We start from the raw sequence: 15,111 nt of genomic DNA, 5'->3' as shown, positions 1-15,111 counted from the left end.
AAAAAAAAAAAACGGGAACAAATACAATATTTGTATTTGCATGTGGCCCATGGGCCGTAGTTTGAGGACCCCTGCTCTAGTCTATATATCTAAGAGCCTAAGTGACCAGTCGACTGGTCGCAATGATGCACACTGACCACCAGGGGGCAGATGCTCAACACGGGAGCTGCCCCAGGCCAGGACCGGTGAACGGGCATCACCAGGCTGCCAGCCGAGGCAGGTGCCAGCAAGGGCCCCCCAATTGCTCCACCGGTTGTCCCACAGATTGGCCCTGATCGCCGGCCAGGCCTAGGGACCCTGCCCTATATATTGGGAACAGTCTTTTAGATTTAAAAATTAAAACCTGGCAAGGCTACTCTAACACTGAAAAAACAGGATGATGCAGCGATGACATGCATGGACTCTGGCTTGTACATTTTGTATTTTGTGGTCAGCCCTGATTCTGACACTTATAACTGTGTGACAAAGCCAATTACTTAACTTCTCTCTGCTTCAGGTTTTCCACCCATAAGATGGGGGAAATGATACTACTGCCTCAGAAGGATCATGTTATGTACTACTTTTTATAATCAGGGCAAAAAAATGTAGCTGCCCATACAACAGCAAGATGCCTTTCACGTATATGAAAAGTATGGTCACTGGTGCATGCAGTGTCCCAGATTGTGAGAGGGACGTCCGAGGGTGGATTGCGAGAGGGTGCAGGCCGGGCTGAGGGGACCCTCCCCCATGCACGACTTTCATGCACCGGGCCTCTAGTCATACATAATGGTCAAAATATTGTATTTGAAAAGCAAAACTATTTTAACTGCTAAAATTAAGAAACTGTTGGCATAATTACTGGTCACACAATTTACTCTACATGTCTAGGTTTATGAAGCAGCAAACAAACAGATCATCAACTATATACCTACTGGTCAAAAATTACTACTTCTCATCTCAATAACATTTTTTGCAGAATGAGAAAAACACATCCTAAAATTTATATGGACTCTCAAGAGACCCCAAAATAGCCAAAACAATCTTGAAAAAGAATAAAGCTGGATGACTTGCATTTCCTGATTTGAAAACTTACTACAAAGCTACGGTATCAAAATAGTGTGATATTAGCATAAAGAAAGACATACAGACCAATGGAATAGAAAGCCCAGAAATAATACTTATGGGGGTCACCACAACATGAGGAACTGTATTAAAGGGTTGCGGCATTAGGAAGGTTGAGAACCACTGATCTAGACTATATACAGAACACCACCAAAAAACAACCAGATTAAAAAAAGGACTTATAATAAATATTTCTCCAAAGCAGATATACAAATGACCAATAAGCACATGAAAAGATACCAACATTACTAATTATTAGGAAATACAAATAAAAACTACACACCATCTATTCATACCCATTAAGATTGCTGCTATAACAAACAAACCAAAATAGAAAAATAACTGTTGGCAAGAATACAGAGAAATTGGAACCCTTGTGCACTGTTGGAAGGAATGTAAAATTGCACAGGCACTGTGGAAAATAGTATGGCGGTCCCTAAAAAATTAAAAATAGAAATATCATATGATCTAGCAATTCCACTTCTGGTATATACCCAAAAGACTGAAAGCAGGGTCTCAAAGAAATACTTGTAGCTTATGTTCATAGCAATATTATTCACAATAGCTAAAGTTGAAAGCAACCCAAGTGTCCAACAGATGACTGGATAAGTAAAATGTGGCATATATATACACAATGGAACATTATTCAGTCCTAAAAAGAAAGGAAACTGATGTGGCAACATGGATGAAGCTTGAGGACATTATGGTAAGTGAAATAAACCAGTAACAGAAAGACAAATATTGTATATGCAGTACCTAAAGTAGTCAAAATCAGAGACAGAAAATAGAATGGTGGTTGACAACAGGGGCTGGGGGGAAGAGGGGAATGGGAAGTTACTGTTAACTGGCTATAGAGTTTCAAATGAAAAGAGTTCAGGAGTTGGATGGTGGTGATGGTAGCACATTGTCAATGTAATTTAGACCAAACTAAACTGTATACTTAAACATGGTTTAGCCCTGGCCAGTTTTCTCAATGGTTAGAGCATTGGCCCACAGACCAAAGGGTCTTGGGTTTGATTCCCAGTCAAGAGCATGTACCTCGGTTGCAGGTTTGATCTCTGGCCCTGGTCAGGGCGTGTGGGAGGCAACCAGTCAATGTGTTTCTCTCCCATAGATGTTTCTCTCTCTTTCCCCATCCTCCCTCCCTTCCACTCACTCTCTAAAGATCAATGGAAAAAAAATCCTTGGATGAGGATTAAAAAAAAAAAAAAAGGTTTAGATGGTAAATTTTATGTAATGTTTATTTTACCACAGTAAAAAAAAAAAAAAAACTTGGAGGAAAAAAAAGCTACTACTGCTCTCATTAGAAACTTTTAATTTTGACAATATGGATGGATCTTGAGGGCATTATAAGTACTAGTATAACAGATCTCACTTATGTGTAGAATCTTTTAAAAAACACACACCAAAAAAACAAGCTCATGGATACAGAGAACAGATAGGAGGTGAATGGTTGGGCAAAATGAGTGAAATAATACAAAAGGTAGGAACTTCCAGCTATAAAATAAATAAGTCATGGGATGTAATGTACAGCATGGTGACTATCTACATATATAAAAACCTAAGCAGCTGAACGACCAAACGGCTGGTCAACCGGTCACTATGACGCACACTGAGCACCAGGGGGCAGACGTTCAATGCAGAAGCTGTCCCCTGGTGGTCAGTGCACTCCCACAGCCAACCTCCTGTGGCCGGCCAACCTCCCGCAGTCCCTCCCCCTGGCCAGCCAACCTCCCGTGGTCCCTCCCCGTGGCCGGCCGCCCCAATTAGCCCCGATTGGGACTGGGCGAGAAGGCCCGATCAGCCCCGATCACTAGCCAGGCCGAGGGACCCCACCTGTGCACGAATTCATGCACCGAGCCTCTAGTAGTTAATAATATTATATTGCATATTTGAAAGTTGATAAGAGAGTAAAATCTTAAAAAAATATATCTGTATTGATTTCAGAGAGGAGAGGAAGAGGGAGAGACAGAAACATCAATGGTGAGAGAGAATCAGTGATTGGCCACCTCCTGCATGGGCCCCACTGGGGATCAAGCCCGTAACCCGGGCATATGCTGTGACCGGGAACCAAACTCCAATCTCCAATCTCCTGGTTCATAGGTCAACGCTCAACCACCAAGCCATGCCGGCCAGGCAAGAGAGCAAATCTTAAAAGTTCTCATCACAGGAAAAAAAAAAAAAGTAACTATGTATGGTGACAGATATTAACTAGACTTATTGTGATCCTTTCACAATATAGACAAATATTGAATCATTATGCTATACACCTGAAACTAACATAATGTTGTATGTCACTTATAACTCAATTAAAAAAAAAGAATATTTACTGACCTATGTAAAAATTATGTAATGTCCTTTATGTAATGTAGGTGAAGAACAGCATATAGTACATGTAGTTTATACTGTAAAATGTTTACATGTATACACAGGAGGAAAATAAGAGGAAATACACTAAAAGGCAATAATAGTTGTCTCTGGGTGACAAATGGATTATTTTTATTTTCTTCTTTACACATTTCTGAATTTTCTAATTTTTGTGGTATACCTGGGCACAATACCAATTGAATACTTTTTTTAAAGATCCCATTACTAAGAAAAGAAAACTTTGAGGATATCAAAATAATAAAATTGTTTCAGGTCTTATATAGTACTTTTGTTTTCAAAGCAAATCACTCAGTATGTTTTAAAACAAACAGCCTTCTGACAGAAAAAAAGTGTTAAAAAAAATAAGCATTAGTCTAAGACTGAATTATTAAACCTAAATCAATCAGCCAAACAACAGCTAATATATAAAATATCATTATGCCAAATATTACCAAATATCCCCCCAAATCAATGAATATTTTCCTAATCAAATTCTCATAGAAGTTAATACCGAAGCTCAATTATTTCACTATAACTTAGAAGACAATTACTTTAACATTGTCAATGTGTCTTCCAATTTTTGAATGTGCACATTTGAACTTTTATTTAGTAACAAAACTACTACATCAAACTTGTCTTTAACTAATAACCTCCAATGCAATTTAATGTAGCCATATTTGAGACATCCTAATTGCCCTGACAATATATAAACATTTCTTTTGGAAGAAGGGAAACAAGAAAATATGGAAAATGCTTTTAAGTTCTATATTTGTGAATGGCACCAGAAAAGTATTAAAAAATTGTCATGAGTGTTTTAATACATACCAGGCTCCAATTTGATAATTTTTACTGCAGCCAACTCTCCCGTATGTATATTTCTGGCCTAAAATGAAAATAAAATGTTTTAAAAGTTTGTTAACTATATAAAAGTTACTTGTATTATGTTAACTGTTGCTTATCAATCATGCTTTTAATAAAGCTAAAAAACAAAATTTTAATGAGTATACTAATTTTTCCATTAAAGGAAAATATACAAAATATTACCTTTACTCCCATCATTTAAAAACAATTACTGTTTAAAATGTTGGTGTACTTCCTCCAAGTCTTTTCTTTATACTTGAGTTAATATTTTTCTATTTTGTATTTTTATCTTTACTGTTGAAAGTATTACAGATGTCCTCTCCTTCACCAACCCCATTCCTCAATATTTTTCTTAATTAAAAAAAAATACTCATGAGGAAACTGGACTTTGGGTGGTGAGCATGCAATAGAGTATACAGATGTTGAATTATAATGTTGTACACCTGAAATTTACATATTGTCATTAACCAATGTGAGGAGCATAGGGACCTGGGCCTGAGATCCCAAGGACACCACACCAAAAAACCCCACAGAGCTGCCATTACCCCATGGCCCCTCGCTGGGATTCCAAGGCTTCCTGATGTCCAGAAAAAAACACACAAATAGGCCCACCACAAGAATGCAACCATTCCTCCACTCCCTACTGAAATGTCTTATTTCCCCCTTCTAAACTTTTGCTTTTCATACCCTGACACAGAAAATTCCCAAGGCCGCTTTTTTTTTTAAGTCTACCTTTTCACACAAGTCTGCTTTGCCCCCAACTTATAAACAGCTAAGCAGATCCAGCCCCTAAGCCAGTTCAGAGGACCTTTTTTCCCCTCTGTGCTGCCTCTCTTGTGCTCCAGCATAAGCTTAATAAAATATGTCTGGAAAATTCTCTGGGGCTTCCTCTCGATTTCTATCTTGGGGAACCCAAGAACCCCAACACTGGTAACAAATGTTACTTCAATAAATTTAACTTAGTCCACTGGGGCGTGTCTCAGTGATTGAGTGTTGACTTATGAAGCAGGAGGTCATGGTTTGATTCCCAGTTAGGGCATATGCACCATCTCCAGTAAAAGGCATGCAAAAGGCAGCCAATCAATAATTTTCTCTCATCACTGATGTTTCTATATCACTCTTCCTCTCCCTTCCTCTCTGAAATCAATAAAAATATATTTTTAAAAATTCTTAAAGTTAACTTAAAAAAATAAAAGCAAGGAAAAATACTCATGGTTGTTATATATTTGATAAATATAGTCACAGGTCATTAAAGGAAAATAAAAATAAAATAAATAAAAATAAATCCCTGCTGGATGGCTAAGTTTGTTGGAGCCTCACCGTGTGTACCAAAAGGTTGCAGACTTGATTTCTGGTCAGGACACATACTAGGTTGTGGGTTTGTTCCCAGGTCAGGTGTATACAGGAGGCAAGTGATGGATGTTTCTTTCTCTTTCTCCCTCCCTCCCTCCCGCCCTCCCTTCCTCCCCCAAAGACAATAAAAACATACCCTCAGGGGAGGATTAAAATCAAACACACACACAAATCATCTGTATCTTACAATTTGGAGGGGAAAAGTTTAAAAGTTAACATTTAGCCGAAACCGGTTTGGCTCAGTGGGTAGAGTGTAGGCCTGCGGACTGAAAAGTCCCAGGTTCGATCCCGGTCAAGGGCATGTACCTTGGTTGTGGGCACATCCCCAGTAGGAGGTGTGCAGGAGGCGGCTGATCGATGTTTCTCTCTCATCGATGTTTCTAACTCTCTATCTCTCTCCCTTCCTCTCTGTAAAAAATCAATAAAATATAAAAAAAAATACAAAAACATTTAGTGTATGTGTTTCTTTTTCTGGTCCGTGTGTGCATGCATATGTGCATGTGTGCATGACAGTGTGTATGTGTTGTAGAAGACAATGATGTCATCACAATCTTCTACAACATGCTTTGCAATGCTGCTTAATTTTCCATTAATGGAATATATGATATATTTAATGCATGAGGGTATATATATGTTGTAGAAGAGGATGATGTCATCAGCCTTCTAAATATGATTTGCAATACTGCCTAATTTTCCATTAATGGAACATATAATTTAATTAATATGTTATTGTTGGACATTTAGGATTTTAATATTATCTTGTAATTATAAACAGAGGGATAAATATATCTTAGATTTATACCTATCCACAGCTTTATTTTCTTCAGACTAATTCCTAGAAGAAAAACTACCACTTAAAATATTAGAGACAGACTTATTATAATTAGTGCTTCAAATAATCACACTGCAAATATTTTAGCATATAGTAATTTATCAGTACAAGAATAATTGTTAGGTAAAAAGGTATGTGGATTTAAAAGGGATATATCGCCATACTGCTCTAAAATAAATTATGTGAATGTATATTTTCACCAACCTTGGATGTTAAATCTGTCAAGTTCTACTGTAAGCACAAATTTTTATTGTTTTTAAAGTTATGTACTTTCTCCATGCTATACATAATTTTAAATGGCTATATAATAGTCCATATAAACGTTTTCCTTTACTGCTAGACATAAAGGATGTTACAGTCTTTTCATTTTTTAAAATTATTTCTTTCAGATTCTAAAGTATGAAATTACTAGGTCAAAGGGTATGAATATGAACATTTAAAAGGCCATTAACACATACTGTTAAATACTAGTAGCTTAAAAGGGTTGCACCATTATACTGTCATCACTAATATGGGTGCTCATTTTCACTGCACCTAGTGCACTCCGTATGTGGAAATGCAATTAAATAATTTTCTAAGCATAACAGGCATTCGAGCAATATACTTTGCCTGTCACTGGAAACCAAAAGAAAATATGAGTCTATACTTTTCAATTACAGATTATCAAACAAGTGCTAACAACATTAAAAGATCTAATAAGCTTCTCTGAGAGTTTGGAACAATTAATTCCAGTTTCAGTCAGATTAATCAGAAGCAAATGACCTGTTTTGAAAACACTGTCCTCCTTTTGGTATATTCACTTCCCCTGCCCTCTTCCCTGCCCCTTTAGCCCAGTTAATCTAGATTATATTTCAGAATGCAATTTAGGTATCACCTCTTCTAGGGAGTCTTGCCTAATATCCCAAGGCTAGATTAAGTGTGTTCTCTTCTTAACTCTAGGCAAAATTCTTTTTTTAAAAAAAATCTTTATTGTTGAAAGTATTACAGATGTCCCTCTTATTTCCCCATTGACCCATGTTCCCCACCTGGCACCCCTCTCCCACCCCAGGCCTTCACCATGATTCTTTGAAGGTCTATGAGGTAGATGCTCTATTAATTTGTTGAATGCACAATTATGATTGTAGGAAGGTTATTATTCTCTTTACTTAAAAAATAAGAATAAAATATTAAAATCCTCTACAACTTAGAAGTGCTATGAAACTGATCATATACTGTTTTAAATGATCTACTAGTTTTCATTTATGTTGATTTATTTTCCATTTTTATTACTAATAATTAAATAAAGCATTTGGAGAAAAATGTACTCGTAAAAAATACTACAAAACATTGTTTTTAAAAACTCAAATAATATAAATAAAAGATTATAATCCCCCTCCCTCCTAATCTCATCCCAGAGTTAACTCCTATGAATAATTTAGAGTATATTCTTCCAAACATTAACTCTTAAAAACACATACACTGACAGTTTGATAGCTTCTTACAAAGCTACTGTTACCATATGATGCAGCAATTCCCCACTTCTAGGCATTTACCCAATTAAGTTAAAGACCTATGTCCACACAAAAACCTGCACAACAATGTTTATAGCAGGCTTTATTCATACTTGCCAATACTGGAGCAATCAAGATGTCCTCCAATAGGTAAATGGATAAGCTGTACATCCATACATTGAAATATTATTCAGTAATAAAAATAACTGAGCCATCAAACCATCAAAAGATATGGAGAAATCTTAAATGCATACTGTTAAGTTAAAGAAGCCAGTCTGAGAAGGCCACATAGTACGATTCCAACTATATGACATTCTGGAAAAGACGTAACTGTAGAAAGAGTAAAAAGAACAATGGCTGCCAGGGAGTGGAGAGTGATGAACAGGTGAAGCACAGGGAATTTTTAGCATGCTGAAACTATTCTGTATGAAACTTAATGGTGGATACATGTCATTATATCTCTGTCAAAATCCATAGAACTGTACACCACAAAGAGTGAACGTTAATGTAAACTATGGACTATAATAATATCAATATTGGTTCAATAATTATAATAAATGTACCACTCATACAAGATATTAATAAAAGGAGAAAATGTGTGTGGGTGGGTGGGGGAGGTGTGGATGCATATAACTCTATGTACTCTTTGCTCAATTATTCTGTAAATCTATACTGTACTAAAAATTAAGTCTATTAATTATTTTTAAAATAACACATATAAAATTACTTTAAGTATATACTTTCAGACTCATTCAAGTCAACACAAATTAGAATCAACACAAATACATTGTTTCAATGTATTTGAACCAAAATATTGCAAGGACCAAAGACACCTTTACTTATTTATTTTTTTAGAGTTTCTGATGGGTTCAGAAAGAAACATACCATTGGAGGATTTGAACAACAATCACAGAACTATATAAAATAAAGATGGTGGATAATCTCTTCAATTAATGGTGCTGGAAAAACTGGAAAACCACATGCAAACAAATAAAACTGGATTATGGTTTGTCCCCATGTATAAAAATTAATTCAAAATGGATTGAAGACCTAAATATAAGATCCGAACCTATAAGTTACATAGAAGAAAATATAGGTACCAAACTTATGGACCTGAGTGGTAAAGAACATTTTATGGACTTGACCCCAAAGGCAAGGGAGGTAAAGGTAAAAAAAATAAATGAATGGGACCTATTTCAAACTGAAGAGCTTCTGCACTACAAAAGAAAAGGATAACAAAACAAATAGGCAGCCAACCAGATGGTAGCTGATACTTGCAAATAGTAACTCTGACAAAGGTTTAACACATTGTATGCGGGAAACGTATTTATACGTTTTACGTATTTATACGTTCTACCAGTGTAGTAGAGCGCGGGACACGTATTAATACGTTTTTTATAGACTAGGGGTAGAATGCGGGTAACGTATAAATACGTAAACTAAAGTTATCGTAATTTTACTGAACGTTGGCATTTGCACAAAAAAATTAGCAAAAATGGCCCGCGCCACCTGTTAGCACGCGATAAAAACTACCCGCAAACAATGTTAATTTCCAAAATATATAAAGAACTCATAAAACTCAACACCAAACAACCCAATCAAAAAATGGGCAGAAGACCTGAAATACACCTCTTCCAAGAAGACATACGAACAGCCAATAGATATATGAAAAGATGTTCAACTTCACTGGCAATTAGGAAAATGCAAATTAAAACGATATACCACCTTACACCTATTAGGAGTTGCCATTATCAACAAGACAAGCAATAACAAGTGTTGGAGAGGTTGTGGAAAAAAGGGAACCCTCATTCACTGCTAGTGGGAATGTATACTGGTACAAACCAGTATGGAAAGCAGTCTAGCGATCCCTCAAAAAATTAAGAATTGAGCTACCATATGACCCAGCAACCCCACTCCTGGGTATAGTATACCCAAAAAACTCAAATCATGTATTCTCAAAGATATATGCACCCCTATGTTCACTGTAGCATTATTCACGGTGGCCAAGACATGGAAACAACCAAAGTGTTCTGTGATAGAGGACTGGATAAAGATATTGTGGTACATATACACCAGGGGTCCTCAAACTTTTTAAACAGGGGGCCAGTTCACTGTCCCTCAGACCGTTGGAGGGCCGGACTATAGTTTTAAAAAAAACTATGAACAAATTCCTATGCACACTGCACATATCTTATTTTGAAGTAAAAAACCAAAACGGGAACAAATACAATATTTGTATTTGCATGTGGCCCGCGGGCCGTAGTTTGAGGACCCCTGATATACACAATGGAATACTACTCAGCCATAAGCAAGGATGAAATAGTGCCATTTGCAACAACATGGATGGACCTTGAAAACATTATGCTAAGTGAAATAAGTCAGACAGAAAAAGCTAAGAACCACATGGTTTCACTCATATGGTTCACCCATATGTGGGATATAAAACTGAAACTTATGAACACAAACAGCAGTGTGGTGGTTGCCAGAGGGAAGCGGGTAGAGGGGAGAGGAGAGGTCCTAATATGAGGTGACAGAATATTTGACTTTGGGTAGTGGGCACATAGTGCTATACACATATTTTGTAATTTAGAAATCCACACGTGAAATCTCTATATTCATGTTGACCAATGTCACCCCAATAAAATTTAATAAAAAATAAAAATAAAATTCAGCTACAACATGCAGAGGTTTTCAAAATATATGTAATTAAGTAAAAAGTAAAGAAAATACCATAACCCTAACTCTCATTGATAGAATAAATATGTAAATGTCAGTCTCTACTTTGAAGACATATTTCTGTTCTCTCCAAGTGAACAACTGATGGGCAAATGTTTTTATTCTGTAATTTTCCAGCTGCATTTTTAAAACAGAAAGCAGTACCAGGCTCTTTTATAATGAAAGCAAAGAGGCTTTCAGAAAAAAAAGATATTCTAAATAGAGACTTTACAGATTCAATGTACTAAAGAGATCTTTCAGGTATTTAAATATTCAATTTCACACTAAAATCCAAAGTAGTCATACGTAATACTGGTGTTTGAAACCCAACATTTCCCTGCAACAAGTTAAATGTGACAGTCTCAAGCATTTTTGTTTTTAAACCATAAGAATTTGAAGATCCTGCATTATAGTTACAGAAGGAACTAATAGAAGTACTACAGCACTTCTACAAAAACGATCTAAATATATTTCTGATTCCTATCCATTTTCGTAGATTACTGGTATACACTAATATTGTGCATAAGAGTATACTAAACACCCAGAAATCTAATAAAATATTTTACTATAGTAAATCTCTTGTTTAACTCTTATTAATCAGGAACTGGAATTATTGAGTGGAAAAGTTTAACCAATAAGATCAATATCACCATAAATCAATAAAAAAGCCTTTCCACTTAATTGTTTCTATTCTCATTGCCAATGCAGTTCTCTTTAATTTCCTAAGTAACATTTTCAAGTCAATATTCTACTGTGGAAGTATTTTAACTCAAACTCTCCTGTCTTGGATTTTTAAATTTCCAGTAAAAAGTTAGCCTTAGATTTCCACTTGCACCAAGAAAAAAAATTAAAGATGCTGATCTTTCTAACTAAGCCATTTCTATTTCAACAATACTATCCAGTTGCTGTTTTATCAGCCATGAACTTTCCTACATGCTGTGAAAATTTTAATTTGATAAATAATTAAAGGAAAGTTTTATGTTTATACATTTTAACTACAAATTTTCAAGGAAGAATAAGAAGATACACACATTAAATCTTAGTAGCCATAAAGTCAGAAGATAATTTTTTAAAATGTTTTTACTGATTTTTAGAGAGAGAGAGAAAGGGAGAAGGAGAGGGAGAGGGAGGGAGAGAGAGAAACATCCATCAGCTACCTCCTGCATGAGCCCCACAACCAAGGCATGTGCCTGGTCAGGAAATGAACTGGTGATCTTTTGGTGCATGGGACGATGCCCAATTAACTGAGCCACAATAGCCAGGGCAATTTTTCAAAACTAAGGTTAAAAAAAATGAAACCGGTGCCGTGGCCAGTTTGGTTCCATGGTGATAGCATTGTCCTGTGCACTGAAAGGTTGCCAGTTTGATTCCAGGTCAAGGCATATTGATCCTGGGTCAAGGCACATTGATTCCAGGTCAAGGCACATTGATTCCAGGTCAAGGCACACTGATCCCGGGTTAAGGCACACACCTGGGTTGTGAGTTTGATCCCTCCTCCCCGTCTGGGTAAGGAAGGCAACCAATGGATGTTTGTATCTCACATCCAATGTTTCTTTTTCTCTTCCTCTCCCCACCCCTCCCCCCTCTCCCTCCATCTTCTCCTCCCCCTCCTCTTCTTCTTCTTCCTCTCACCCTTCCCCCGCCCTCCCTTCAGCTCTTATATTCCACTTTACTGTTGTTCACATGAGGCCCCTTATCCTATCCCCTAATAACTTTCTCTTAGCATAGTTTTAGAGTCACAAAACTTTTCCAGGAAGCCAACCAGGGACATCAGTTTTAAATATGCCCCCCTCCACTAAAAATAATCTTTAACATAACAAGAGAAAATCCAGATGTCTAAATATTTAACAAGCAATCTCTAGTGGCTAGTGACTACTACTCAGAGTCAGAATTATACACCACAGATTAAAGAATATGAACTTCAATACAAAAGTGGCAATACAAGACCTATAAGGTTTGAAGGAATGCAAAGTAGCTCATTTGTCCACAAAAGAAGAACACAGTCAATTATTTCATAACCTGTAAAACCTCTATACTTGATTTCTTTATGGAACATTATTTTTGACTGGTTCATTCATTCAACAAATATTACTGAATACTTATTATGTGCCAGGCACTGTTGTTGATACTAGGCATGTAATGAAATAAAATAGTTTTTGTCTTCAAGGAGCTTTTATCACTTAGAGAGACAGAGAAGTGAATAGTAAATACAATAAAGTGTAAAAAATGTTCCCAAGGTGATATAAGACAACTTAGTAGGATTCTGAGCCCAGTCAAAGTTGACTGGAGAAAGCTTCCAGAAAGAAGTAAACCTAAGCTGAGACTTGATGAGACTTTCCTGGGAGGAGTGGGGGGTAAGGGACTGTGGCAGAATTCCAGGCAAAGGTCGTAAGAAAGAAAAAAGCATGGGCATTTCAAAGAAGTAAAACTGCCTTGTATTAGGGAACATCCTATTCTATCCTATCCTATATAATAAAAGGGTAACATGCAAATCGACTGAATGGCGGAACGATCGGTACTATGACCGGTTGCTATGATGCGCACTGACCACCAGGGGGCAGATGCTCAACGCAGGAGCTGCCCCTGGTGGTCAGTGTGCTCCCCAGGGGGAGCACCACTCAGCCCCAAGCCAGGCTGATGGCTGGCAAGCAGCCCTAAGTCATCAGTCAGATATCCCCCTAGGGCTCCCATACTGCAAAAGGGTGCAGGCTATCAACCACCATCCTCTTGTAGCTATCATCTACTAACTTGGTCATAGCTCCTTGTTCATGTTAAGACTTCATGGCCCCTGGCTCACAGTCTTCCTCTCCACCTCTCTCCTGCCACCATCCTTACAAACTTCAACATCCGGATCTCCTTGACATCCGATCTGAATCTTGATTTCAAACACTGTACTTCCTGATCATAACCTTCTATCCTTTCAGCTCACTTATACTCTAGTCCTCCCATTCCAGCAATTCTTCCTCCTCACGAACCCAATGCATTCTCCTATGACAACCAATTACCTCTCAATTCCTCACACTCTTGCTTAAGGGTTCCATGATCCATCAAGCTATTTATAATCACTCTCTTGAAACATCCTTAACTTTCTCACCCTTCTTTCCCTCTATCATAATAACCTGGCAAAATCCTAATCTGATTAAGCCCTATTACCCACTAATTCCATAAAAATTAATGACCTTGGGTTTTGGACTTAAGCAACTGGGTGGATGCCATAAATTTTATTTAGATTGGGAAGGTGTTGGAATGAATGGCTTTGTGGAGCAGGTATCACTGAGTGTTCTGTGTTAGACATGTTAAGGTTGAGATGCCTGTCAGGTTTCCATGGATTTAGGAATCTGGAACTCACTGAAAAGAGATTTGTTGCTAAAGACGAATATTAGATAAAGAAAAGGTGAAATTCTATCATCATCAGTCAGGACAGGTTAGAGAGGAGGGAGTAAAAGAGAGGGTGAGGCATTATTGGAGGTTTGAAAACAGAGGAGCAAAATAGTTTTTATGAAGAGTTGAAGAATGGAAAAATCAAATCTAGTGGAGAAGCTGTAGTTAGATTTGTATTATGATTGGAAATTAAAACCAGTTAGCATGATCTTTAAAAATATATATTTTTGTTGGTTTCAGAGAGGAACAGGGAGGGAAGGAGGGAGGGAGGGAGAGAAACATCAATGATGAGAGAGAATCATTGATCAGCTGCCTCCTGCTCGCCCCACACTGGAATTGAGCCTGCAACCCAAGCATGTGCCCTGACCGGAAATTGAACCGTGACCTGCTGGTTCATAGGTTGATGCTCAACCACTGAGCCACGCAGGCTGGGCCATTTAGCTATTCAATACCAGTATGGAATTAACAATGTACTGTTAAACAAAAGTACATTATCAAATACATAATAAATACTACAGAATAAAAATTGTATATTTAATTATGTATATGCTTATATATAATGTCTGATATATGTATATATCTTTTAAATAAATTTTTATTGATTTCAGAGAGGAAAGGAAAGGGAGAGATAGAAACATCAATGATGAAAGAGAATCATTGATTGGCTGCATCGTGCACGCCCCCTACTGGGGATGGAGCCAGAAACCCAGACATTGGGTTTTGAACCGTGACCTCCTGGTTCATAGGTTGATGCTCAACCACTGAGCCACACCCTGCTGGGCTGTTTATATCCTTAATATGAGTTTTTAAAAGTCTAGAAAGATATATACAACAATGCTTATATTGTGGCAAAGGAGATAGAGGTAATTTTTCATTTATTCACATATCAAATTTTTCTAAAATGAACACATTACGTAGAAGGCTACCTATGCTGAGGCAAGGAAGAGAGGCAAAATAGGAAGGCAAGTCCTACTCATGGATCAATGCTATTTCAGAAAGAACAATAGGAAA

General features: G+C 37.1%; 1 protein-coding gene across 1 annotated transcript in view; it reads right to left on the bottom strand.

Moving 5' to 3' along the window:
* MAP4K5 (mitogen-activated protein kinase kinase kinase kinase 5) overlaps window positions 1-15,111 on the bottom strand; it is a 119,324-nt gene that overhangs the window by 88,109 nt on the left and 16,104 nt on the right. Inside the window, exon 4 of the mRNA XM_005867917.2 lies at window positions 4,294-4,351. Within this exon, the coding sequence (XP_005867979.1) occupies window positions 4,294-4,351 (58 nt within the window). The remainder of the gene's footprint in view (window positions 1-4,293; window positions 4,352-15,111) is intronic.

Source organism: Myotis brandtii, unplaced genomic scaffold (genome assembly GCF_000412655.1).
Source record: "Myotis brandtii unplaced genomic scaffold, ASM41265v1 scaffold253, whole genome shotgun sequence".
Taxonomy (NCBI): domain Eukaryota; kingdom Metazoa; phylum Chordata; class Mammalia; order Chiroptera; family Vespertilionidae; genus Myotis; species Myotis brandtii.
The sequence above is the reverse complement of the archived record's forward strand: the minus strand, read 5'-3'. Positions and strand labels throughout refer to the sequence as shown.